This window comes from Peromyscus leucopus, chromosome 2 (assembly GCF_004664715.2).
Source record: "Peromyscus leucopus breed LL Stock chromosome 2, UCI_PerLeu_2.1, whole genome shotgun sequence".
Taxonomy (NCBI): Eukaryota; Metazoa; Chordata; class Mammalia; order Rodentia; family Cricetidae; genus Peromyscus; species Peromyscus leucopus.
The window spans coordinates 61,156,680-61,183,277 of NC_051064.1; the positions used below are offsets into that span (position 1 = coordinate 61,156,680).

At 47.5% G+C, this 26,598-nt stretch overlaps 2 protein-coding genes across 2 annotated transcripts; one reads left to right on the plus strand and one right to left on the minus strand.

Annotated features, from left to right (window-relative positions):
• The first annotated feature begins 343 nt into the window (after positions 1-343).
• On the plus strand, positions 344-8,378 carry Rnf183 (ring finger protein 183). The gene is made up of 2 exons (XM_028858040.2): positions 344-810; positions 7,343-8,378. Exon 2 carries the CDS (start codon positions 7,381-7,383, stop codon positions 7,951-7,953), a length of 573 nt encoding a protein of 190 aa, XP_028713873.1. The 5' UTR covers positions 344-810; positions 7,343-7,380; the 3' UTR covers positions 7,954-8,378.
• Positions 8,379-11,685: 3,307 nt separating this feature from the next.
• On the minus strand, positions 11,686-26,582 carry Prpf4 (pre-mRNA processing factor 4). Its single transcript, XM_028858044.2, has 14 exons — positions 26,440-26,582; positions 25,578-25,755; positions 24,283-24,469; positions 21,972-22,059; positions 21,369-21,448; positions 21,127-21,220; positions 20,422-20,516; positions 19,110-19,168; positions 17,915-18,038; positions 16,483-16,572; positions 13,957-14,079; positions 13,735-13,842; positions 13,536-13,654; positions 11,686-13,072 (listed from the first exon to the last, which is right to left on the minus strand). Exons 1-14 carry the CDS (start codon positions 26,464-26,466, stop codon positions 12,879-12,881), a joined length of 1,566 nt encoding a protein of 521 aa, XP_028713877.1. The 5' UTR covers positions 26,467-26,582; the 3' UTR covers positions 11,686-12,878.
• Between the last annotated feature and the right edge of the window lie 16 nt (positions 26,583-26,598).

Consider the following 26,598-nt stretch of genomic DNA (forward strand, 5'->3'; position numbering starts at 1 on the left):
TTCGCCCTTTCCAATGCTGGGGTTACGGGCACGCCCAGGTTCTTACACACGTGTTTGGGATTTGAACTCAGGTTCTTGCACTAGCAAAGCCAGGCCAGTCCTCTTAGCCCACCCCCAGTAGGTGCATTTCTCCCCTCCAGTTTCAGATGAGAAAACCCAAGGCCAGGAGAAGCGAAGTCCCGTCTTCTTTGCTGGTCTGCATTCAGAAGCCACTGATTCTGGATTCCTAGTGGGTCTGATGTCTGGCTTGTTGAAGAATTAATTCAGGCACTTCCTGCTCATGCTTACTGAAATGTCATTTAACTCTTGTTTGTTTGTTTGTTTGTTTGTTTGTTTGTTTTGTTTTCCTGCTGGGTTGTCTGTATTTTGAAAGAGCTCTCGGTGTGCCTTCATTGCTGTTTGGGCCTCAGAGTAGCCATGTATCTGGCTTTAGGGATCCCCTGGTTTCCCTGAAGCCAGGCTGAGTGCGAGTCAAGACAGGTCAGCCCAGAGTAAGAGGAAGGCTAGGGCCCCTCCCGTTCCAGCAACCTGCAAGGATGAGTGGACTTCCTCCTACCAGCTCGCAGAAAGCCAGGGTGACTCACAGAAGCAAACGTCTAGGTCTCTCGTATGTGCAGAGGTCCAAAGTCGCCCGACGAGAGAACCAGCCAGAGTGGATCAAGAGCTGGGAGACCCATGCAAATGAGGCTGGCCCCCAGCAACCTGGAAGCCAGGGCGGAAGTGAGAAACCAAAGCACCCGCCTGGAGACTGCTGAGAGAGGAGGAGGAGGCTGGCTGAAGCTGGTGAGGACTAGGAAGAGGGTCTACCAGGTAAGGGGTGGGAGGGAGTCTACCAGGTAAGGGGTGGGGGACGGGGTCTACAAGGTAAGGGGTGGGAGCGGGTAGTGCAGGTGGTGTTACTTAGTGTGAACTCTGACCTGGAAGGCAGGCTCCTGGGTCAGTTTTCAAGCTCTGCAACCTTGGCCACGTCGTTTTACATCCCGAGCCCCAGTTTTCCCATCTATCAGACGGGCATTAAGAAAATCTGTGCTGACCACCCACTGTGGCATGCTAAGGTCGATGCCACCCTCACAGCAGCCTGCGAGGAGGGGTCATAGCTTCTTCAGTGCAGGAAAGTGGAGTTCAGAGAAGTGGAGTCATCACTCATTGAGTTCAGCGAGAGTCTTGTGTCACATCGTGAAGACTTTTTACTCCCACTCTGGCTTGTTTCTAGCCTGGGTTTAGCGAATCAGAGGGCCTCATAAAAACAGAAACAGTTGTAAAAGGCAATTACACTTTCTCGAGTGTTACCACACTCAGCTCCTGGCAAGGACCAGCCCCCTTGGAAAGCCAGCAAGTGCCACCAGAATGCCCGTTTTCTATGCCTGCTCTCAGGGTGTTGACAACATGGAGCAGATGCTACAAACAAGTTACCGTTAATAATGACTGCCGGGTGCTGCGTAGAATTTACCGTTGCTGACCTGTCCAGGTGGGAAGCTGGAGTCCGTAAGTCCCCGAGTGTCTCCTAGAGACACTGAACTCTGTACAGTGGGTGTCAGAGAGAAGCACCTCTGATAAGGACCCAAGCAACAGTTGCATCTCTTTACTGATCATGCATTTAGAGCTGTGGCCATGGGACTTCAGAGAGAATGTAGGTCATCTGATCTAGGCTGACACGGGAGATCTTCAGGGATAGGAAGACAAGCTTACCAGAATAAAGTTAATGTTTTCGTTCTTTCTTTTTTAAAAATGATTTATATATTTTTATTTTATGGGCATTGGTGTTTTGCCTGCGTGTACGTCTGTGTGAGGGTGTTGAATCCTCTGGAGCTGGAGTTACAGACAGATGTGAGCTGCCCTGTGGGTGCTGTGGACTGAACCTAGATCTTCTGGAAGAGTAGCTGGTGCTCTTAACTGCTGAGCCATCTCTCCAGCCCCAAAGTTAACATTTTTTTCAAGTAATAGAATTAAAAACAAAAGCTCTAGCAATAAGCCAGGTTGACGGTTTTGCCCACATCGATAACCACTATTGATAGTGAGTGGTTTCTAGGAGTGGCAGTGCACGCCATTAAGCCTAGAACTTGGGAAGCAGAGACTAGAGGATCACTGTGAGTTGGAGGCCAGCCCGGTCTACACAGAGAGTTCCAGGCTAGCCAGAGCTACAAAGTGAGACCCTGCCATAAACCAACAAACAAACAAACAAAATACTTGGTAGTTATCTTTCGGTAGATATTTTTCCATAGTGCACACATTTTTCAAAGTAGATTCTGTTGTAATTGTCTTATCACTGATTCTTTAATACTTCATAATGTTATATCATAGACAAACTCCAAGTAAGAATTGTTTTATCACATCATTTTAAAGGCTGCAGAATGTCTCCCTCTTAAATCCATCTTCAGTAATAATGCAAATCACCTTTCAAACAGAACTGGCTACCTGCATGTGATGTAGTGCAGAGGAGGCCAGTGAGACTGGGTCCTCTGGAGCTGGAGTTACAGGCAGTTGTGAGCCACTCCAGGTGGGTTCTGGGAACTGAATTTAGTCCTCTACAAGAGCAGTATGGACTTTTTTATTTTTTTTTTGTTTTTCCGAGACAGGGTTTCTCTGTGTAGCTTTGCGCCTCTCCTGGAACTCACTTGGTAGCCCAGGCTGGCCTCGAACTCACAGAGATTCACCTGGCTCTGCCTTCCGAGTGCTGGGATTAAAGGCGTGCGCCACCACCACCCGGTGACTTTTTTTTTTTTAAAGATTTATTTATTATGTATACAGTGTTCTGCCTGTATCTCATTACAGATGGTTGTGAGCCACCATGTGGTTGCTGGGTATTGAACTCAGGACCTTTGGAAGAGCAGTCAGTACTCCTAACCGCTGAGCCATCTCTCCAGCTCATCAGAATGAATTCTTAAGACTCAGTTGTCTCTGCAGTCTGTGTCCATCCTCTTGACCTGGGCTCTATCTAAAAGCTTCATTTAAAAATGGGATACAGTTTGTGATGCTTGCCTAGCATGAGCAATGCCCTGGGTTCAATCCTGAGTACTTTAAGAAAACAAACTAAATGCTTCATGACTTTTAGCTTTCTTTTTCACAAAGGGAAATTGAGTCAAGAGAAGTTAAGCAACTCACTTGGAATTATAGTCCTAACAAGTGGTGGAGCCCCAACAACTTGGTTCCAGAATCTATAACCTTGCTTCCAAGATGCCTCCTGGCTTCCTGGAAATGATTTTGATTCTGTCTCTGAAGGTATCTTTCATGCAAATCCCACCATTTCCTTATTTCTCTTTTTAATTAAAAGTTTATACTTAGTATACAAAACAATGTGCTTCATAATGTCATATTCATACATGTACATCATTGTACCTTCCTCCATCACCTCACTGTCCTCTCTCCTCCTCCTCATCTCTCTCGCTGGTCCCTTCTCCTCCTCAAATAGTATTCCTTTGTTTTTATGTCCCATATATACACCCACATATGCATATATGTCTCCATTCCACAATTGAGAAGAAGCATGTAATATTTCCTTCTTCCCCTCCAGTTACCCTCTCTAGTTACCCCTATATCCTCCATCCATCCACATATATATGAACAGATACATTTAAATCTAGATTCTGCATATGAGAGAAAAGATACATTTTTCATTCTGATTCTGGCTTATTTTGCTTAACATGGTAACCTCCAGTTCCATCCACCTTCCTGCTAATGGCGTAATTTCACCCTTTATGGCTGAATAAAACTCCATTGTGTATACCTAACACTTATTCTAAAAATCCACTATCTACTGATGGGCATCTAGGCTGGTTCCATGTCTTGGTTATTGTTCATAGTGCAGCAGTGGACAGATGTCTCTGTGGATACGTATCTGTTCTGCTGACTTAGGCTCGCCCAGGTTCACACACAGGAGGAACATGGCTGGGTCACAGAGAGGAGCCCCAGACTGATTTTCATAGTGCCTCCCCCAGTTTGCACCCCTACCAGCAGTGTACAAAGTTCCCTCCTCCTCCAAGTCCTTATCGACCGACACTCATTTCCCTTTTTATCTACTTTTTTACATTCACTTCTTTTGGAGGAGCGTGTGCATGTGTGGAGGTCGGAGGTCGGCTGACGGAAGTTGGCTCTTCCCTTCTACTATGTGCTCCAGGGGCTAGAACTCAGGTCATGGGGCTTGGCGGCAAGTTCCCCACCGAGCACCTAGATGGAGACCTGGCCATCACTTCTTGTTCTTTGCTTTCTTGATAGCCGTTCAGACCAGGTGAGGTGCAATCTCAATGTTAATTGACACTTGCTGATGGCTGAGGACGCTGAACAGTTTTCAGATAGTTATTGTGTGCTGTATTCTTCCAGCCGTACCCTCACCGGACCTACAGCAGACATCACCGTCACACACTTGAACTAACCGCTGTGGCCATAACTGATCTTTCGTATCCACTCTTGGCCCTTCCAGTCTCTTCTCTGTACTACAGCTGGAATGCCATTTTTAAAATGGAAATGGCTCAGCAGTTAGGAGCACTGGCTGCTTTTCCAGAGGATCCAGATTCAATTCCTAGCACCCACATGATAGTTCATAAATGTTTGTAACTCCAGTCCCTGGGGGAAAACGACACCCTCTGCTGGCCTCCATGGGCACTGGGCATACATTTGGTGTACAGATAGACACTTAATACCAAAAAATTTTATATTAAAAATAAAATGGATTTAGGAATCCCATGGTGGCTCACATCTGTAATCTCAGCACTTGGGATTCAGGAGGCAAGAGAACCGTGAGTTCAAGGTCAGTCTGGACAAATAGCAAGTTCAAGGCAGCCTCAGCTCTAGCATAAGACCCTATCTCAAACAAACAAAAACCTCCAAACAAATGAAAATGAAAGCAAGTCAAGGATTAGGCCTACCCCATCAACAAGACTCAAATGAGGTTGGAACTTACAGATCCTGCTTCCTGCCTTCACTCTGAGCACTTTGACCTCTCGCTTGCCCAGCCCCTCAGCCATCTTGGCCTTTGTCTTCCTCACACTGGCAGACTTCACCTCTGGGTTTTGAGATGTGCTGTTTTCTGGGCCTGTAACGCTCCTCCTCCACTCTGCCTGGCCGGATTGTTTTCAACCTTGACTCAGCAGGCACGTCACCTCTTTGGAGAAACCTTCTATTCCAAGCCCATTTTCTTTTTTGTTCTTCGTAGCATTTGTTAAAATCATGTATTTCACTAGGTGTAGTAGCACACGCCTTTAATCCCAGCACTCAGGAAGTAGAGGCGTGTGGATCTCTGTGAGTTTGAGGCCAGCCTGATCTAAATAATGAGTTCTAGGGCATCCAGGGCTGCATATATATAAAATGTAATTTGTTTCTCATTACTCATGAGACATCAGTTTTGCCTCAGCAGCCTATGGACATCATGAGATCAAAGATGAGGCCGATTGTGTTCACTGTTATCTGTCAGTGCCTAGTACAGCACCTGGCATGTGGTAGGCATTCCGTGATCGGGAAGGAATGGACGGCTCACTGCTTGGCATCAGCACACGTCCAGTGGCTGTGCCAGCTTTGGTTATGGCTGTGCCATCCATCCTCCCGGAATGTCTTCATCTCCTTAGTCCATGTGTGAGCTGTGACTGAGGTCCAGACAAAACCAGGAAGTAAAAGTGGACACAGGGTTTGCTTTGGTATCAAATTGCTCAGGATATAGAACATTTTATCAAATCTCCAAGGAAGTCACACTGCCCCGAAGTCTTCCTTTGCACGATTCCTGGGTTCCTACCCAGAGAATCTTAACTGACACAAGGAATCTCAGAGGAAACAGGAGTCCTTCCTATGTAGCTCTTTCCACACATCCCACAGGTGGGTGAAATGGATGCAGCGTCTTTGTGACTGCAGCACATGGACTGGGAATCCAGACATGTGTCCAGTGTCATAGGAACTAGCCAGAATCACTTCCTGTTTCCAGGTGTAAAGTGAATGGTCTCAATGGAGTAGTTTCCTTAAATACCTCCCCCACAGCAACTCAACTCTTCAAATCATTTAAACGGCCAGTATAAGCAAGAGATAAAAGCCAAATGTTTCCGCCTGAAATGGGGAAACAGGGTTCAAATGCTCCTCTCCAAGGTGGGCAGAACGGCCAGCTCTGGGGTTGGAACTGTCCCTGTCCCGAAGGCTTGCCTGCCTTGGTTGTCGCTACCAAGATGAGTGGTGAAAAGGAGAGGTACAGGCTTTGGGGATTTGATAGATCTTCGAGGTTTGTGTAGCAAGCGAAGTGCACGGCAGGCAACTCCTTAATGCGAGGAGGAGGTTCCAGCATTTTAGGAAAGAAATGAGGGCCCAAGAGAGAGGAAACCCAGAAGACTTGCCCTCATGGTGAGCCTGAAAGAGGAAACTGTCACCCTTACCTTTCCAGTCCAGGGATTTCAGGTATGAAAAGAGCCACCCTCAGACCTGTATCTGCTCTAGACTCAATTGGTTGCCACGCCCTCTGTGTGTGTGTGTGTGTCTCTCATCTGGGTCTCTCAGGCACCACCCTGGCAGGTCTCTGGCCTTGACTCCAGGCAGGTGTGCCAAGGCTGCAGCCAGGGCCACCTGGCAGCTCCAGGTGCTGTGAGCATGCTGTCATGGAAACGGCCCTGGGGTTGGTGGCAAGGCGGCAGTTTCCCAAAGCTAGGAGGATTCAGGAGAGGGAAAGACGGGAAACTCATACCCTTCAGAGTGGTCTCTCTGATCCCCCTCTCCAGTCCACAGAAGCCCAGGTGGGTGCTGGGAGAAAGCGGGAAGGAGGAGCCATGGGAGGTGAGAACTGGGAAGAAACACAGAGAGCTGATCTAGTGGCCTGAGTGAGGGAGTCTTCTCGAGAGTTGTTCCCTAGGACCAGGACCGGTCAGTCAGCTGTGAAGAGCTGGCCTCTGGCCCAAAGGAAGGAGCAGAGAGGGGGCTGGCATTTGTCCCCAGCGGAGGGACAGACCAGGGAACTCACAGAGCCCATCTCTGCTCTGGTTAGGGATTTGAGGCTGCAGGAACGGAGACTCACCGAATGTGTAATGCTCTCTTGCTGCATAGAGCCAAGGCAGCCTAGAGTAAGTGCAGGGAGCGAAGGCTGACGTTTTAGTCATCTCCAAAGCCCCAGTGTGGCCCCCTCGACTACCGGCTCATTCTACGGGGGCTAGGGTAGGGTGACTCATAGGGTGGCTCAGGCCTTCACCCTTGGTGATGGACAGCTTCAGACTTCAGTCAGTGATCAGGACGGGGTGTTGGTGGACAATATGCTTTTAGACATGCATCCTCCCACCTGTGAAATGTGGGTAGACAGCTGTTAGCCTCTCCGAGCTGAGGGCTGCAGACCAAGCTCAGGGACAGAGCCCCATGGGTGTGCTTTACTCTCTCTCTCTACCAGGACATCCCCTGTGGGGTTCCCCTGCATGTGATCGGAGGATGGCCGAGCCACAGGGCCAGGAACTCACAGCTGAGTGTCCCGTCTGCTGGAACCCCTTCAACAACACGTTCCACACCCCCAAAGTGCTAGACTGCTGTCACTCCTTCTGCGTGGAATGCCTGGCCCACCTCAGCCTGGTGGCCCCGGCCAGGCGGCGCCTGCTCTGCCCACTCTGCCGTCAGCCCACCGTACTGGCCTCAGGGCAGCCGGTCACTGACTTGCCGACAGATACTGCCATGTTGACCCTGCTCCGCCTAGAGCCCCACCACGTCATCCTCGAGGGTCACCAGCTCTGTCTCAAGGACCAACCCAAGAGCCGTTACTTACTGCGTCAGCCTCGGGTCTATACCCTGGACCTTGGCCCGGAGCCGGGGAGCCAGACCGGCCCCCCTCCGAACACAGCCCCCGACGCCAGGCCTGTGCCCATCCCCAGCCACTACTCTCTCAGAGAGTGCATCCGCAACCCTCACTTCCGGATCTTTGCCTACCTGATGGCCGTCATCCTCAGTGTTACCCTGCTGCTCATCTTCTCCATCTTTTGGACTAAGCAGTTCTTTGGGGGCATGGGGTGAGCATCCTCTGTGCCAGCCCAAGGAACCACGCCTTTCTCTGTGGTGGCTGCCGTGGGGACTACCGAGCCGCCTTCGACGTTGTCCGTCTGTGTGGTATTGCTCATTGGACAGCCCAGGGATGGGTTAGGTCATGTGTCTGCTTTGGAGAACAGAGACCAGGAAGTGAACTGTGGGGGCATGGAGTGTAGAGGAGCAGTTCTGTGGCCCCGTGGTCCCACAGCAAGCTGTGCCAAAGGGCTGGACAGCACTGTCCAGACCGACCAGCTGAGATGGCTTGCAGCACCCACCACCGGCACTGCGTTGAGCTGTTCGTGTGTTGTCGAGTTCTGCAGTGTTTGGGTTTGTGGGCCAACGCACTTGGCTCCCCTTTCAGCCTTTCTGATGCTCGCCACCCTTCCCAGTAAAATCAGCCTGCATTCCTTTAATCCATTGGTTTCTTCCTTCCATGACCATTTACTGGGCAGAGACAGAGGGAAGAGGAGAGAGAATGATGGGGGGGGGGGTGGCCCTCAGTGGAAGGGAGGGTGTGCAGGATGATGTCTTCAGCACGCAGTGTGAAGAAATCTGTAAAGGTGAAGGAAGCTGTGGGGCAAAGGTCTGTTGCCCTGGTCAGTAGCTGCAGGGCAGATGGAGCTGAGGCCAGCACCGGAACTCTGGCGGGAGGACCCCTGGGAGGAAGGAATGCTCCAGCCCCCCATCTCAGGCTTGAGTAGCCCAGGGCACAGGGGTGACCCAGGTCTTCTCTTATGACAGACCCCAGAATCAAGTATCTGAAAGAGTCAGGCCAGCTGCTATGGGGCAGACTGCCACTGTGCCACGTGTAAGTTCTGATTCTCTGGTCTGAACGTGTCTTTCTGGCACCAGACTTTGAGGCAATCCCAACGTGTCTAACACACAATCAGGAAGACATTTTCCTTTTTGATTTATAGAATAAGCTGTCCGAGGTCAGAACTTGAGTCAGTTTTATTTGCTCTAAATAGTATTTTCACAGACGTATCATTTATTTATAAATTCCTTAGGGGTCAAAGATGCTATAAAATAGTCAAGATATAAACTCTATTTTGGTTTAGTAATCCAGACAGTTTTAAGTGCTGACGTGGAGGAAAATTCTCCATTACGAAACTGGAAAGGTTCCTGGATGTTCCTCCTGAGACCAGTGCCTGTCTCCACTGACCGCGCCAGGTAACTGTGCTGACGCCGACTCCATCCCCACGGACTTCATTTCTCTGCACTTCTGCTTCTTAACTTGGTGGCAAATAAGTTAGGCAGCTACCTCACCATATTCTGAGCTAACCGGGACGGGCAGAGAGGAGCTGGTAAGAACCCAAGAAGGTTCCCTCCTCCCGAGCCCCGGGACCAAGAAAGCTTCGTGCTGGAACTGAGGCTCAGGCCAGGGCTATCCAGCTACCAAGTGCTGGAGTCCTTTCTGTAAGAATAGAACTTAGATTTTTTTTTTTTTTTTTTTTTTTGATTTTTCGAGACAGGGTTTCTCTGCGTAGCTTTGCGCCTTTCCTGGGACTCACTAGGTAGCCCCAGCTGGCCTTGAACTCAGAGATCCGCCTGGCTCTGCCTCCCGAGTGCTGGGATTAAAGGCGTGCACCACCACCTCCCGGCTAGAACTTAGATTCTTAGGATGGTGGCTATACCAAAACTAGTTGGTAAGTTTGTCACACTGGACAGAAGCCTGTCTAGGGTGCTGGCTTCTACTTCACATGTTAGTTCTAACCCGGGGCAGTGTGAGTGAGTCACTTTCATGTCACCGTGACAATAGCTGACAGAAACCACCTGAGGCGAGCTTGACTCCGACTCGGTTTCAGAGGGTACAGAGCATGTGCAGGGAGCCTGCTGCAGATGCTTGCTACATCACAGCACACCAGGAGGCAGAGAGCAGCTGGGAACAGAAGCTGGTGACCTATCTGCACCAGCCGGGTCCTGTCCCGAGGGTTCACAGTGCCAGGGACATTTCTGAACCAAATCCTAACAAGCAACTCACCCACTTACAGCAACACACATCTAGAAACACACGGGAACATCTTCTTTGGGTGTGCTAAGGTTGGGGACATAGACCTGCGGCTGTGCTGGTTCTACGGGACAGTAACACCTCTCCGGAAGTACAAATCCATTGAGCAACAGCAACAGGCTCCAAGTCAAGATAGGAGTGGAAAAAGAACTCCATTTTTCATAAGTCAGAGTGATCTGTCAATGGCATCTACAAGAAAGGTGAAAATGCTATCTAGCAAGCAGGCCACATGTGCCATCCTGGCCTTGTCGTGAGTCCAACCTTCTCCATAAGGCTCTGTGAAATCACTTCACAGTCTCAAATGGTTCCACCACTTACAAGCCAGGTAATCTAGCAGGTCACTTGAGTCTGTTTTGCCCATAAAAAGGGAATACATCTCAGTAATCTTTTTTTTTGGGGGGGGGTTTGGGGGGTGTTTTCAAGACAGAGTTTCTCTGTGTAGCACTGGCTGTCCTCTGTCCTGGAACTCTCTCTGTAGAGCAGGCTGGCCTAAAACTCAAGAGATCCGCCTGCCTCTGCCTCTCGAGAGCTGGATTAGAGGCATGCACCACCTCCACCCCGCTCCACCTCAGCAATCTTAGGAGAACGAGCTGTCTTGGTGTGCCTGACACACCACTTAGGCAGGGTTAAGTGATAAACAGTGGTTCTGCCGTTCAGGCTCCACTAATCATTTCCTTACAAAGGTTTACACAGAGCATTTCCAACTGAAATGCTCTCTTGGAACAGCCAAAAATCGTTAAGTCCTAGTAAAGTTTAAACCAGAGAAAGTGGAACTTGGAGTGCTAGATCCTGATTGCAGGGTAGCACACCAGTCTCATCATTTTACACACACTACAAGAAAGTCAAGAAAAAGGTACTTTTCATGGCACACTATTATGGGAACGAACAGGTTAAGGGTACTAAGTGCCAAGAGAAGGGTAGACCTGAGAAGCTTACAGCTATAGAGGAAATGTTTAGTTATAACTGGAATCAGATTAAAATTTATGTTTAGCTGGGTGTGGTGGGCAGCCTCTTTAATCCCAACACTTGGGAGGCAGATGCAGGTGGATTACTAAGTTTGAGGCCAGGCTGGTCTAATACATCAAGTTCCAGGCCAGCCAGAGCTACATAGTAAGACCCTATCTTAAAATACAAAACAAAAAACCAAGAACAACATGTTTTGCTCCATACCACATATCCATAATCTGCAGAGAGCAGAACAGAAAGGGAAGCTGGTAGAGTGTAGTTTTGAATACTGGAGGGGACGCCACCATAAGTCCATGGTAATTTTACTCTATACACAACCTTCTTTGAAATTACTCTTATGTGGATTTACTGTGTCAATTCTGGAGCTGAGGATATATGCCCATAATGGGAAGATAGATAAAGACTGATGAAGAATTATGGAACCCAGACACACAGTTCACTGTAATATGTTCTCCTAGGCCAACTCTATTACAAAGGCTGTTAATACCACCCCTTCACCTGTAATTTACAAACCTTGAGATGCAGAGGCAGGAGCATTAAGAGTCTGAGGCCAATATGAGCTACAAAGCAAGACCCTGTCTTGAAAAACCTATCCCCTGCCCCCTGAAAAACCCACCATAAACATCTGTGAACAGTGATAGAAACTGAACAATTCACACCTGGAATCGCATTAGATCTCAAAACTAAAAAAGGGAACCTCTTTGGACTAATGGTTAAGACTCATAAAAGGATGAACTAGAAAAGAATCCTTTGAAAGACATTTTTATGGTAGGATTTTACTCTCAGCAAGTGTATAATAAGAAAAAAACGTTTATGTTTGGGAATGCCCAAACTAGATTAGGGATTTGTCCCTCATTTACTTTGTCAATGAAGTACCCTTTAATACAGAAAGTACACCCTTTAAATAATCAACAGAAGGAGGTTGTACCAGACATCATGTTTGTTTTCTAAAAACTCATTTGAATCTGGATACAGTGGCCTTGTCTTATCAGGAAGAATGCCAAACTTCAAAGCAAATGGAAGAGGTTTCCCCCAACAAGGCAGATGTGTTCAGTTCTGAGTTCCGTGATGTAGTTAACATCCTCTGTGAACTCCACAGGAAGAGGGTAAATCTCTGCTGCGGAACCATCATGCAGTTGCAGTCTACTGCTTGACATCTCATTCTCAGGGGCAGGAGAGGAGCGTGCCCTCAGGCCCTGCTCAAACAATGCACAGCAGCAGCATGCCCTCTTAACGGGGGAATTTCAAATACAGTCCGCTATCTTCTTGCTGGATCACGTGTAGAAGGGAGCACATACCACGCCACAGAGACAATGCAGCTGTCAGGGGCAGCAGCACATTTCTGGAATGCCATCACTTGAAAGGCAGAGGCTGGAGGATCACTTACAATGTGAGGGAGGCCTCCTGACATGTACACCAAATTCCAGGACAGTCAGGGCTAAATAGACAGACCCTGTCTCAAAATGCCAAATTAAAAAACTTAAAAATGAAAGAACAGCTGGGCGGCAGTGCCTTTAATCCCAGCACTCGGGAGGCAGAGCCAGGCGGATCTCTGTGAGTTTGAGGCCAGCCTGGTCTACAGAGCGAGATCCAGGAGAGGCACCAGAACTACATAGAGAAACCCTGTCTCGAAAAAACCAAAAAAAGAAAAAAAGAAAGAAGAATAGCCACAATCCCGAGTACCGAGAGAGGTGGGAAGGCATTCAAAAGTGATGAGTCTAATCAATGTCTACACAGTTTATGGCAGAACCTGAGACGAGGATTGCACTAACCACGATCACCTAGACACTGGGCTACTCAGAAGTGGGGCCGACGTGAAAATCCAATCCTACACGTGGTATCTGGCAGAAAACAGGACAGACCACAGCACAATTCTTTTCCTCTGAGGAAAATGGCTCCTCGGTGAGAGCACAGGGCCCGAGGCCTTCCATGGTCTTGCTTACTCTGCCATCCAGAGCTTGAAGGTCCTGTCGTATGAGCAAGTGGCTATGAGTTGCCCATCAGAAGAAATGTCTAAGCCCATTACTTTGCCCTCATGTCCAGCCAAAGTCTTCAACGGCGACCAGCCTGGGTGGGTCCAGATCTTGGCTGTGTTATCATAGGCACCCGTGAGCAAGAAGTCTCCATGGATAGCTGCAGGAGAAATGAAGCAGGCAGGAAGAATTTAAGTATTTAAAAAGAGTCTAACAACCCAAAGATCTGCCCAAACGTGTTAGTTTGAAAGGAAAGTTATTTCTGCATTCAGATAAACCCAACACATAGATTCTGCATTTCTAGGGGGCCTCCAAGAGAAGGGACAGCCACGAGCAGATTGAGGACACCCAAGGAACGGTAGGAAGGCTTTGTGCTCTTTCCCTGGTGGACAGTCTGTTCAGGAACATCAAGCATCGAGTACCTGCCCCACCGTCCATGGAAGACATACTGAAACAGCCTTCACCGGAGTCTGCCTCAAGAAGCATGCTTTGCCACAGCCTTGTCTGTGGGTATGGCAGAGGCAAGGAGATTAACATTTGCTTCTTTAACAGAGGTTCCATGTCTAGGCCTAACCCTGGCACGCACTCCATGAAGCAAGGCTGAAAACCAGGGCAAAGCTTACGCTCAAATTTGACACCGGTCACTAAGTTCTGATGGGCAGGGATGGTGTAGACACAACGCCGCTGTCGAAGGTCCCACACCTTGCAGGTGTTGTCGCCACTGCCCGTCGCAATGTGGTAGCTGTGGATCAGAAGTACCACGGTCAGGACCAAAGAGTACGATCTATGACCAGAGCCCTCCCTTCACTCAATGTGCTTTACCCATTGGGGGAGAAATTTATCCCGTAGATCTCCTTCAGGTGGCCTTCTAGGAACATAATGCACCGTCCTGTGCGCAGGTCCCAGACTCGACCAAATGCATCCAGTCCCCTGAAGAAACAACATACATGTGAGTACTCTGAATCCCGTTCCACGGGAAGCAGGGATGCCTAAGAGGTGAGACTACTGGCCTGCCCACCCCTTGCTTTGGGGAGGAAATCTTACCCAGTGCCAGCCAAAGAGCCATCTTGATGGAAGGCAATGTCATACACACCCATGCTGTGGCCTTCCTGATGCAGGATCTCCTCTTGAGCCTCTAAATCCCACAAGCGCCACGAACGGTCATAACTTAAAAATAAATAAACCAGCAGACTGATTCAGTGTCTACTATCCACAAGGTACTACAAATAACTGCAGCGCAGCTCATGCTCCTGAAACGAGTCACTCAACCATGTTCCTCTCTGGCACAAACAGTGCCTCACCATTCAAGCCTTTATGTCTTAGATGACAACTGGGAGATCAAGAACGTTCTAGACTTTACTTGAGCGGCTATTATTAAAGAATTCCCCAGTTTGGGGTCGGGGCTCAATAGGAGGGCGGGGGCTTGCCCGATATGTGCAGGGCCCTGGGTTCAGCTAACAACAGAAACAAAAACGCAATTCTTGACGAACAGCCCAGCAAAAGACTATTGTTTCTTCCCTCCCTCATTCCAGTGCTGTATTCCTTCATCCACCCAGCAAGCATCTGTGTATTTACTAGAGCCTCAGCGGGATGTTGGCATTAAAAAAAAATTCAGATGGACACATAGAGCAGATACAGACTAGACCCAGATATATAAGATCAGGTTTCACTAAGGGTGCTAAAGCAATTTGAATAGAAATCTTCAATGATGGCAGCACACAGGTTATGGCAGTACAAATACAGAAAAAATAAACTCAGCTGGGTGATGGTGGCGCACGCCTTTAATCCCAGCACTTGGGAGGCAGAGGCAGGCGGATCCAAAGCACACAGAGAAACTTTGTCTCAAAAAAAAAAAAAAAAAAAAAGGAAAAGAAAAAATAAACTGGAGTCTACTCAAGAAGGGCACAGTAGCCGGGCGGTGGTGGCGCACGCCTTTAATCCCAGCACTCGGGAGGCAGAGCCAGGCGGATCTTTGTGAGTTCGAGGCCAGCCTGGTCTACAGAGCAAGATCCAGGAAAGGCGTAAAGCTACACAGAGAAACCCTATCTCAAAAAACAAACAACAAAAAAAAAAAGAATGGCACAGTAATTGGACCCTGCACCAAAGAAGACATGCACATGGCAAAATCCTCACCAGCAAGAGCTGTGAGGACAGTAACACTAATAACATAAGGTTTGCTATGTGCCAGCTGCAATGGGTGAGATAGGAAGACCGACAACAGCAAACACTGGCAAAGCAGCCAGAACTCAGCTGGTCACATGTCTTTACTCTGGGGAATGGGGTCCCACCACGAAGGCCAGACTGGCCCAAGCTGTGGCACTGAATCCAGTTTGCCTGAATGTTTGAAGAAAGCTAAATATACATCTACTCTATGAACTAGCAATTGTACTCCCAGGTATTTACCCAAGAGAAAGGAAAAACAAAACAAAAAGCTTCAATAAGAATATTTATAGCTAGGGATGGAGGGACGGCTCAGTGGTTAAGAGCACAGGCTGCTCTTCCAGAGGACCCAGGTCTGATTCCCAGCACCCACATTACAGCTCACAGCCATGTGTAACTCTAATTCTAGGGGATCCAATGCCCCTTTCTGGACTCTGTGGGCATGAGGCACACGAGGCACACAGACATACATTAAAAGAAAAAAAAAGTATAGTAGCTTTATCCTGACTAGCCACACCCCAGAAACATGCCCAGGTGCCCATCAAGAGAGAACACATAAACTGGCGCAAACACACCACACACTGCTGCTCAGCTGAACAGCACACATGGCTATAAACAGGCCGAGTGAGCAAGTCAAGTCAGAGGCTGCTTTGGAAGGGGAGGCTAAGAAGGGGTGGGAGAGAACTCTGTTGGGTGATAGAAACATTCATTACATTGGTAAGGGTGTGGGCTATAGGCGGTATGCACTTGTCATGGTTGACTTGTACAATAAAACAATCCCGTTCTATTGTATGTTACTTAAACCTCAAAGAAAAAGATTTTTAGTAGAACTAAGCCTCACTAAACTAGAAAACTACAGAACTAGAAAGTCAACGTGTTGGCACAGAGAAATTTTATTTATTAGCATTTCTATTTTATTTATTTTTTCAAGACAGGGTTTCTGTGTAGCCCTGGCTGTCTTGAACTCGTCTGTAGATCAGGCTGGCTTTGAACTCAGAGATCTGCCTGTCTCTGCCTCCTGAGTGCTGGGATATAAGGTGTGCGCCGCCGCCGCCGCCGCCGCCACCCAGTTCTATTTAATTTTGTTATTTTCAGCCTTGCTATGTAGCCCAGGCTGGCCTCGAGCTTGTGATCCTCTTGCTTTAGCCTGCTGAGTGCTAGGACTGTAGGTGTGAGCCATCACAGCCAGCTGGGAGCCATTCCCATACAGAGTGCAGCGCACTCAGTGAGAGTTGAAGCAAACATCCTCTGCTCTGACAACTTTTGGCCTCCTTCTTTCTGATTCTATTACTGAAGTTTGAGAAAGTCCTAAGTGAAGATCCTTGCTCTATATATTTACCTGGCACATAACTGAAAAGGATTATCAAAACCAACAGGCTTGTACAAACTGGACACTAACAGATGGCTTACCAGGTCGTGCCCAGGAAACGCCCTGATGGATGCCACATTACCCGAGCCACACGCACTGTATGGCCTTCAATATCTGCCACTGGTTCATCACTGAAAGGAACCAAACACACAGGGGTTAAACACCTTGCAGCCATGACAGCCCCTCAGTTTACTGCTGCTGTGCAGACACACTCACGCTGTAGTTTGTACACAGGCATCTGCAGAGCGAGCAGCACAGGGGCTGACAGCACCTGCACACGGCTCTGTGCTAACTTGGAAATGCACCTGCAGTGGGTTACAGTCTTAGGGATAACAGTAACTTAAGCTACTTGCTAAGGTGCTGAAAGATGGAGGATTATTTCTGTGACCACAGAGTAAAGTGATCACTGTCTCAGTGCAGTGTGCCGATAAATTCTCCATCGAGGATAAGAGAAAAGTTCTTCAGACTGATGAGCAAAATAGTTCCACCACATCAAAGGATTCAAAAAAGAAAATATACTTTGGTAGAGGTGTGGAAACTGAAATCAGTTTTGGTCCAATGGGTTCCAGATAATCTGTTAAGCCTGTTCAAAGACTCAAATAAAAAAAAGAACTCCTAAGCTAGAGTGACTCAGTCTTCTGGATGGCCACTAATTTCTGCTACCTAGCAACAACAGAAAGGCTGAGACACCAGAGAGGAAATAAACAGGAGTCTAAAGAGGGCAATTAGAAGGGAGTGCTGTCAACGCGCACACACAGACCCAACCAGTGCCCTATGGGGACAAGCACCGCTAAATATTACAAAAGCCAATTAAAACTTGCCATGCTAGTAGCTGAGACCCTATCTAGCAAAAGACTGTAGATGCTAATTAGTGCTTTGGAAAATTCTGGAATAAAAACTTTGCTATGCTTTCTCTAGGAAAGAAAATGAACATTCAAATGTCTTTCAGATTACAGTATACTTCCAAAATTTGAGTGGACTAGTAAAAACACCCACATGCCCACATGAAGAAAGAAAACCATGCTGTAGTTGGAAAATGCATCCTAGGCAGAGGATGACACCAGTGGCCTGTACTGCCAGACAGAACCTCACTTCCCTCTCCTCTGTGGCTGTGTGCACAGATCCAAGAGGCTGCCAAGATGATCACCTTTAGTCCATCTACAAAACTGCATGTCGCTACTGCTAATGTACCATGTAGGTTAAACTGGATTGTTTTAGAATAATGGGAGCTGGGAATCAGTGACTCCTATGCTAAAGGCAAAAACTGAAGCCCAAAGCCAGCAAGGAAAGAAAATCCCAGCACACCTTCTGTGAACGAAAATGGTCTAAGAAAGACATCTTCTATTTTCAGTGAGCTCCCTGGACTTTTGGAGCATGTCTGGGGTTAAATGTCCCATTTTAAACCTAAAGGCCTAGTCATGTGCACATCTGCTTTAGGGATGGCACTATGGACTGCAGAATGGTAATAATCACCTGTCCAGACTCCAAAGCTTCACAGAACCATCGGCTGCGCAAGAGGCCAAGTTGACATCCTTTTGGTCCAAGGAGACAGTGGATTTAGGATGGAATACAATTGCCCCTACATTTGTGTTATGGCCTAAAGAGATAAAGGAGAGCAGAGTTAGAGGGTTTTTACTCTTCATAACCTATGAGCAAACAGAGACTACTATAAAGAACACAGAAAAGTACAAACTAGGGAATGTTAAAGTGACTAGTCAACTACTAAAAAAAAGAACATCTATTTATTTTTGAGACAGGGTATCTCTGTGCAGTTCTGGCTGCCTGGAACTTGCTATGAAGACCAGGCTGGCCTTGAATTTACAAAGATCGACCTACCCCTGCTTCCTGAGCGCTGAGATTAAAGGTGTGTGCCACCATGCCCAGCTATTTATTTTGTTTTTTAAGATTTATTTTAAAATCATGTATATGTGTGAGTATGTGCACATGAGCGCAGGTGCCTATGGAGGTCACAGGATCCACTGCGAGCCACCTGATGTGTGTTTTGGGAACTGAACTCAGGTTCCGTGTAAAGGCAATGCATGTTTTTAGCCGCTGAGTCATCCTCCAGTCCCCAAAAGAAATGTTTTAAACAAATACTCAAATTGCATTTTTTTTTTTTAATTTAGGGGAGGGGAAAAAGGTCGAAAACGGCATAGTGGACTTTATCAATAAATCTAGCACTTGGGAGGCTGAGGCAGGAAGATACTGAACTGAAGGAAGGCCTGGGAAACAGAGCAAGACTCCATTCTCAAAAGACTAAACCAAATCAAAAAAAGACACAAAACCTTTGTGTCTTTTAATTTAGATGCTGTAAAAGCCTGTTTGGCTGGACAAGATAACAGACTGCATGTTGTGAAGTCCTAATATTCTGGTGTTGTGGGGAGAGAAAAACACACACATCCACTCAAATGAAAATAAAATGCATGGGCTGGAAAGACAGTCATCAATCAGTTAAAAGATCTACTGCTCTTGCAGGTGGCTCACAACTGCCTGTAACTCCGGCTCCGGGGAATCAGACACCTTCAGCTGGTCTCTGCCAGCACTTACATATGTACATAGAGTACACACACATGTGTGTGCGCGTGCACGCATGCGCTTATTAACTGGAGTTTTACTGTTTAACAGATTTGTTGAGAAAAGAACGAGAGCTCCCGAGATTGTCACTCACCTCGAAGAGTGTGAAGGAGGCTGCAGTCAGGGACAGACCAGAGCTTGCAAAGCCCACTCCTATCAAACACAAAGGAAAGCATCTCAGCCAGGGTTGGTCTGGGAAGGAAAAGGCACCTTCATAACATCACCGAAGGACTATTTTGTCTTGCCCCTACACACCTGACAGTGGCCAGCAGAAAAGCAAAGCCTTGTAGAAAAGAGAGCTACAGCAGCTATTAGGCAACCAGTGGCCTCCTAGATTACCATGGGATGCAAGCTGCTAGTCTTAATGTACAGGTCAACTTGCTAGGGAAGGGAGAAAAATTAAACTGGGTCAATAGTGGCAGGACCTGAAATCCGAGCAGGATTTTGCCATCTACCAAGTGCTTTAGCCTTTAGCTTTCTCCTGAACCACAGCTTCGCTTTCTGCCCACTGAAGCCTTCCTCTGCAGTCAAGGTTAAGTTTCCTCTTTCTAAGACAGCCATGAACAGGGTCCAGGAATTGGCTCACATACTCAACAAAGTGCTTGTATGCGAACATGAGGATTTGAGTCCAGGTTCCCAGCACTCATGTAAAAGTTCAGTATGTAATGTCCGCAACCCCGCACAGGGACAGGCAAATCCCTGGGGCTCATGGACCAGTCAGCCTAGGTGAAGTGATAACTCCAGGTACAGTGAGAGACCGTTTCAAAACAATGTGGAGAGCAGTTAGGGAAGGAAGAAGATGTCCAACACTGGCCTCTGGCCTCCACATGCATACACATATTGAACCGCACATGTGCAGAGGCCCACATGAACACATACACACCACACATACACATACCCCAGCACCCCAAAACCAAAGCGATCATACACCCTGAGTTTCCTGTATATGTGGTAATATGTACAAAGCAAAGATAAGACTAATAATTAACATTTACCAAGTTCTTATCAAATGTGTGGCAAATATTAGCTACTGTACCAACGGTACAGATAAAGGCACCGAGGCTTCCAAGGATAGCCTACCTCAGTGAAACCACAGAACTAAGAAAGCAAAGCTGGACTAAGGCGTGAAAATACATACTTGGTTTATAAATTCCCATATGAACTACTCCAAGACACCAGTGGAAGAACATGAGAGACATTACATGTCACGGGTCTCTGGGGCCTTCACGAGTAGTAAGACCTGCCCAACTGAAGCTCTGCCAGTGCATATGAGCAGGCAGAGCCATGACACCTGCCTCAGAGGAGCAGAGGAAGAGGACAGAGGGACAGACACCTGAGACAAAGGCAATTTTTCTTCCTGAACCCATGCACAATTCAGAAAAATGTTACTGTAGAATGGAACTTACCAACAAGCTGTGGCTAACATTTTAGAATCGGGACTAAAGTGACAATAGGAGATTGGCCGATCATCTCCAATCTGACTGCAGAAATTATTCAAAGACTGAAAAACAAAAACAACAACACAAAAGGTGATTATTTCAAAGGCTAATCTAAGAGTTCTTTGGCTTTTCCACTTCTGGGAAAAAATGGGGGCTGCGGGGCTGGGAGCGAGGGGCGGCAGCAGTAACATCCTCCCAATGTAATCCACCTCAAGACTTTGTACACTTTGCTGTTGTCAGATGACATTCATGTTGAAGGAACGGAAAGAACAGCATAAAGCCTCATCTGCAACGCTGCCCCCCCCCTTCTCTGTGCAGCCCTGGCTGTCCTGGAACTTGCTCTGTAAACCAGGCTGGACTCCATCTCACAGAGATCCACTTGTCTCTGCCTCCCGAGTGCTCTGCCAGGGTACTTCAGTAGCTTTTACGTCAGTTAAACACAAACAAAAGCACAGAGAAAAGCACAGCTTGACCTATGAGAAGGGAACAGTCAAGGGCAGAAGCACCAGTCTCTGGGAGCACAAAGCACAGAATGTTCTTGTCACCACAGCTGACAGTGTCTCCGACATCACCGATCCATCAGGTGGCATGTGCCTTTACCTTCCTGTGGGTGGGGCCAAAACAGAATCTCTACTAATGGAAGAGACTGGACAATAGTGAAGGGCATCTTACCCGGAGAGACTTGTGCAGCTCTTGCATCTGGGAGGTTCTGGTTGTCTCAGGAATCTCCTTATGGAGACGGGCCTCCTCCAAGCGTTTCATTGCCCTGTGACCCATAAACATCATCACTAAAGGAGCTACCAACAAGGGTCTGTACACTCTCTACTTCTAAATCCCATACAGTAAACGCCACCATCAGAGTCTACCCCCAGTCCCTGAAATGACAGGCTTCTTTCTTCTGGACCTCTGCTTACCTGGGGAGTGAATAATTAGCAATCCACAGTCTGGCCACTTTTAGGCTATTTGGCCCTTCATGGTACCAGGTTTGCTGATACTGAAAAGGAATTAACAGAAGAAATGTTAGGTCTGAAGCACACTTGCTGTTCTCAATTGTAACTGCTCACAAAGAAAGTGAATTGATTCAGTAATGGAAAGAAGTAGGCACATGTTCTTTCTATTAATTGCCTTTTGTTTTCTTTAAAAAGATTTAACTATGTGTTTGTGTCTACATGGGGGGATATGCATGTGAATGCAGGTACCATGGAGGTCAGAAGACCACATCAGACGGCTTGGCAGTTGTGTGTTGGTGTACACTCTTAAGGGCCGGGCAATCTCTCCAGCCCCCCTACTTTTCTTCCTTCATGTCTTACTAGTTTCTGGTTTCTTACTGAGTCACATCAAGAGTGCCATGGTGCCTTCCTGAATGGAGAACTTACAGCACCATTCAGTTGTATAAGAATTACCAATTGGTGTCATCAACCATTCCCGAATGGCAGAACCTGTAGACACCTCTCCTCATCCTAGCAAAGCATAGCACTGGAAAGAAAGACCTATCCTCAAATTTCTTTACATTTTACCTCTTCTTTTGACTTCTTAGATTTCTCATCATCTTTTTTAGTCTTTTTTAAGGCATCAGTTCCAACCACTGAGAGGATATTTCTTAACCTGTAACAAAAAAGGTCAGACACCAATGGATGAAATAAGACTGTCAAAAGGTCTAGCAGGAGCCCACCACCACTTGTGAGAGAGACGTGTCAAGATCCCCAGATGCCAACAACCACAGAGAGCAATGAACCCTATCCATACTGTGTTTGTTCCCCAGCTCATCTATCCTTATGATAAAGCTTACTTCATAAATTAGGCAAGGTAAAACGTTAGTAACAAAAACCCAGATTTTTATAATTATTTGAACAGGGTGTTTTCTTTCTCGCTCTCAAAATTATCTTACTCTCCTGCACACTAATGGAAGGACACAGCCAAAAGACAGAGCTGGATGGTGTGACATTGCACTGCATCCCTCAGAAGGGTGTGCAACTCAAAATTTATAAAGTGTCTACTTCCGGCATCTTCGCAGTCAGGATTTTTGGGCCTCAGACGACTATGGATGAGAGAAAGCAGGAAAACAAGCAAGACCACATGGCAAAGGGGAGGGCTGTGCACTCCTTAATCTTCCCCAGACCTCCCCGACTCCTCCTTCTTCATCTGAAGGCTCCCTAATGCAGCTACCAGCAATTGTTTTCTTTCATTTTGTCAACTGGCCTATACATGGCTGCCACTCAGTCTTTAAGGATGGCTGGAATCCACTTAATGCCATGATGTGGAGGGCCCTGATTCAGGGGCTAAGTATATTTAATGACTAAGAATAGTTCCAAGCTGCGATGGTGGTGAACGCCTCTAATTCCAGCACTTGGGAGGCAGAGGCAGGCGAATCTCTGAGTTCAAGGCCAGCCTGGGCTAGAGTCCCAGGACAGCCAGGGCAACACAGAGAAACCCTGTCTGGAGGTGAGGGTGGGAGTAGGGAAGAAAAGTTCCAAAGGGACTATGCTTGATGGCACACACCTTAACCCCAGTACTTGGGAGGTAGAGGTAGGCAGATCGCCCTGAGTTCTAGGCTAGCCTGGTCTACAAAATGAGATTCAGGCCAGTCAGGGCCACACACTGAGATCCTGTTTCAATGAAATAAAAATTAAAAGACAGGTGTGGTGGTGAGCTCCAGGCCAGCCAAGGCTATATAGTGAGAGCCTGTCTCAAACCACCACCACCACTAAAACTAAAGGCTAATTCTGAAGGGACTACAGACCACAGTGCATCACACCAGTACCGGACAGCAGTGGGCAGCATGTGAAGGAAATGTGGAAGAAGTATGGAATCCAGGCTTGAGAGGAGTGTGGGGCCGATTCCAGGAAAGGCTTTCCAGAAAAGGTGTTGTCAAGTGCTCATTCAGGCCAGAGTCCAAACAGAAAGATGACAGTTGAGGCAGTGGGTAAGGAAATGTAAAGGCCAACAGTCAGGAAAACAGGCTGAGCTTAGACCTGCAAATGGGCAGTAGAGCTGGAATGTGGAATACAGACGGCCTGTGGAAATTCACGTGGGGGCCCGGTCACCCGAGCTATTCATGCTATACACAGGAGGGAGGGTCTGCAAGGACAGTGATGTGGCAACAGGCGGGAGAGGAAGAATAAAGGTGGAAAACCAGGCTTTAGTGTCATAGCGAGCGCAAGCCACAGTGGTGGCCCTGAGCTAAGGCAGTGGCAATTGGGACTCAGGCATTCACCTAAGGGACCCAATGATACAGACAGATGGGACACATGGTGAGAGGGAACCAACTCTCACAAGTTGTTCTATGACCTCCACACCACGTCTTCACAGACACACACAAATAAATAGGATTTTAGAAAGCATCCTTTAAAAGGGCTTTCACAGGAAACGGGGGAGGCTTACTTCACAGGAGAAAGGCTTCTGTGAGTAAGTGGACTTATTCTCAAACAAACAAAATGACTCTAAAAGGTGAGAGAGAAACAGAAAGTGAAATGCTGTGGACCAGGGCCAGAGGATATGGTGCAGCAGTTACAGAGTGCTTCCTGATCTTCAGGAGGACACAAGGTCCGTTCTCAAAACCATACAGCTCACAACTGCCTGTAACTCTAGCTCTAGGGGATGACACCCTCTTCTGGACTCCCAGGGTACCAGAACTCATGTGCACATTCCCACATACAGATTTACATAATTAAAAATACATCTTAGAAAACAAGACCCCCCCCCCCCAGCATTTCAAACAAACAACTTCAGAGGAGAGCAGGAAAAGGGTTGATAGGAAAGCTGGCACCTTCTTCATAGTCCATAAAACCCTGTAATTAGAACAAAAGTGTAACTATTTATAAAGGACACCTTTCTCTTCGTTCAGCAGGGCCCTCTCCAAAAAGTGTGATAGGTTCTCCCAAGGCTCTGAGGCAAGCCTTGACCTCTGAGTCATCCGTGGAAACATTGATTTGCCGGGCCCTCTTTCTTCTTTCAAACTCTGCCAAGACTTCCGCCTGCCGCTCACTGATGTGCTCCTCGATTTCAAACACTTCCCCTATGCGAAGACCAGGCAACACGGGGGAGAGAGACAATTACAAACAACTTCCAATCAGAGGCTGCGTGTCCTGGAGTAGAGCTTCTTACACCAGACGGAGGTGCCATGTGGTGTCTGAGTGTAGGGCTCACAGAGAATTCAGCAACACTGAAGGGCTTCTGAAGGGGCAGTGACCAACAATTAATCCAAAATCAAGTTCAAAACAAATCTGCATGTATGCCTGCATGCCAGAAGGCATCAGACCCCATTATAGATGGTTATGGGCTGCCATGTGGTTGCTGGGAATTGAACTCTGGTCCTCTGGAAGAGTAGCCAGTGCTCTTAACCGCTGAGCCATCTCTCCAGCTCTTTTTTTTTTATATTTTGTCTTTTTTTTTTAACCACAGAGCCAAGGACTGAACCCAGGACCCTGTGCTTGCTAGGCAAGTGCTCTATCACTGAGCTAAATCTCCAACTCCTCACCCCCGCCAAAAAACAAAACCCAAACCAAAACAACAGGGGTTCTGAGGAATCAATCTCAGGTCCTAATGGCTGCACAGCAAACCTTTTGTCACCAGAACTAGCTCCCCAGGCCAAGAAAGGAAGGTTTTGACCCGATAAATCTTAATGTTATGTGGTCTGGGAAGGTGTTCATCAGAAAATTGGATCAGCCGGGCGGTGGTGGCGCACGCCTTTAATCCCAGCACTCGGGAGGCAGAGGCAGGCGGATCTCTGAGTTCGAGGCTAGCCTGGTCTACCAATTGAGTTCCAGGAAAGGTGCAAAGCTACACAAAGAAACCCTGTCTAGAAAAAACCAGAAAAAAAAGAAAGAAAGAAAGAAAGGAAGAAAGAAAGAAAGAAAGAAAGAAAGAAAGAAAGAAAGAAAGAAAGAAAGAAAGAAAGAAAGAAAGAAAATTGGATCATTAAAGGTGCACGGTGGTGTACACCTGTTCTAGTCCCTGGGAGGAGGCAGGAGTGAGAGTTCAAAGGCAACTGACTAGCCAAAGGATGGGAATGTGTGGTTCAGTGGTGGAACACCTGCCTAACATGCAAAAAACCCTGGGTTGGATCCACCACCACCCCCAAAAAAAAGAAAAAAAGGAAAGATGATTCACAATTTGTATCTTACCAGAGGTTATATTAATATTTCCGGCTTCAATGCCTGCTTTGAGTCCTTCTTTTCCCAAAATCCCAGATTCTCCTTTGGCCAGACGTTCCCTCTCTTTCTCTTCCAAGCTTCCATAATATATGTGTGGTTTCTTCACAACAGGAGCAACTAAATCATCAGGTGCTTTAGTTTTAGTTGCCTGTTAAACCAAAGACCCCGATTAAAGCTTAATCCGAGTAAACCATGCTTCCCAAAAGAACGAAGCTAATGCTTTCATTTTAATTTCTCCAAAAACTACAGGACAAGGTGGGTATCCGTCAAGATTGATTTTGTGCGAGTTCAGACTCTCGTTAAGTTTGGCAGACAAATACAACGGATCAACTTCTGTTTGAAGTATCTGGTTTGCTTTGGGGCCCGTTTATTTTATTGGAAATGCAATCTTCGGTTTTACAAAAATAACTGCCCATTACTGGACAAGTACCAAGAATAACCCCAAACAATCATGGCGGTTTTAGATGCACCAAGTCACAATGTTACTGGAATACACATTTCAAATACTTCCAGAGCCCATTTGAAGTTGGGAGGCCTCATCGTTAAGTCCCGAGTCATACAGTTTAAGTCAAGACATGTCTCCATTTCTAAGCACCGTGTTTTGGAGCAGTCATAAAATGCGTTCACTGCTCCGGGCTGAAGTGAGAGCGGTGCAGAAGGAGCTGCGGCACACGAAGGCGTTTAGACATCAGGAAAAGGCTGCTAAGCTCCTCACTACGGTCCCTCAAGTCTTCCTCCTCCGCCCTGACCATCAAGGTAACGGCCCCTTCCCGCGGGGACCCCGCCCTCTCTGGGATAGGACCGGCCTGAACTGCGATCCGGAGCTCCGTACCGTGGACGAGGCTCGTGAGGAGGCCATGCCGGGCTAAGGAGCCGCGAGGCCCTGGCCAAATCGGCGCTCTACTTTCCAGATCGTCCACCGCGCGCCCAGCGAAGTGGAAGTGCGTCACTGGCCGGAAACGTATCAGAGCGTACTCCGAACTAGAAGTCG

Excerpts from the sequence above, each read along its gene's own strand:
- Rnf183 (XM_028858040.2), top strand. The coding sequence starts at position 7,381 with ATGGCCGAGCCACAGGGCCAGGAACTCACAGCTGAGTGTCCCGTCTGC.
- Prpf4 (XM_028858044.2), bottom strand. The coding sequence starts at position 26,466 with ATGGCCTCCTCACGAGCCTCGTCCACG. Across the intron at positions 18,039-19,109 it reads CCTCCTTCACACTCTTCGAG|GCCATAACACAAATGTAGGG; the intron begins GTGAGTGACAAT and ends TTATCTCTTTAG. Across the intron at positions 13,073-13,535 it reads GACCGGTGTCAAATTTGAGC|CTATCCATGGAGACTTCTTG; the intron begins GTAAGCTTTGCC and ends TTTCTCCTGCAG.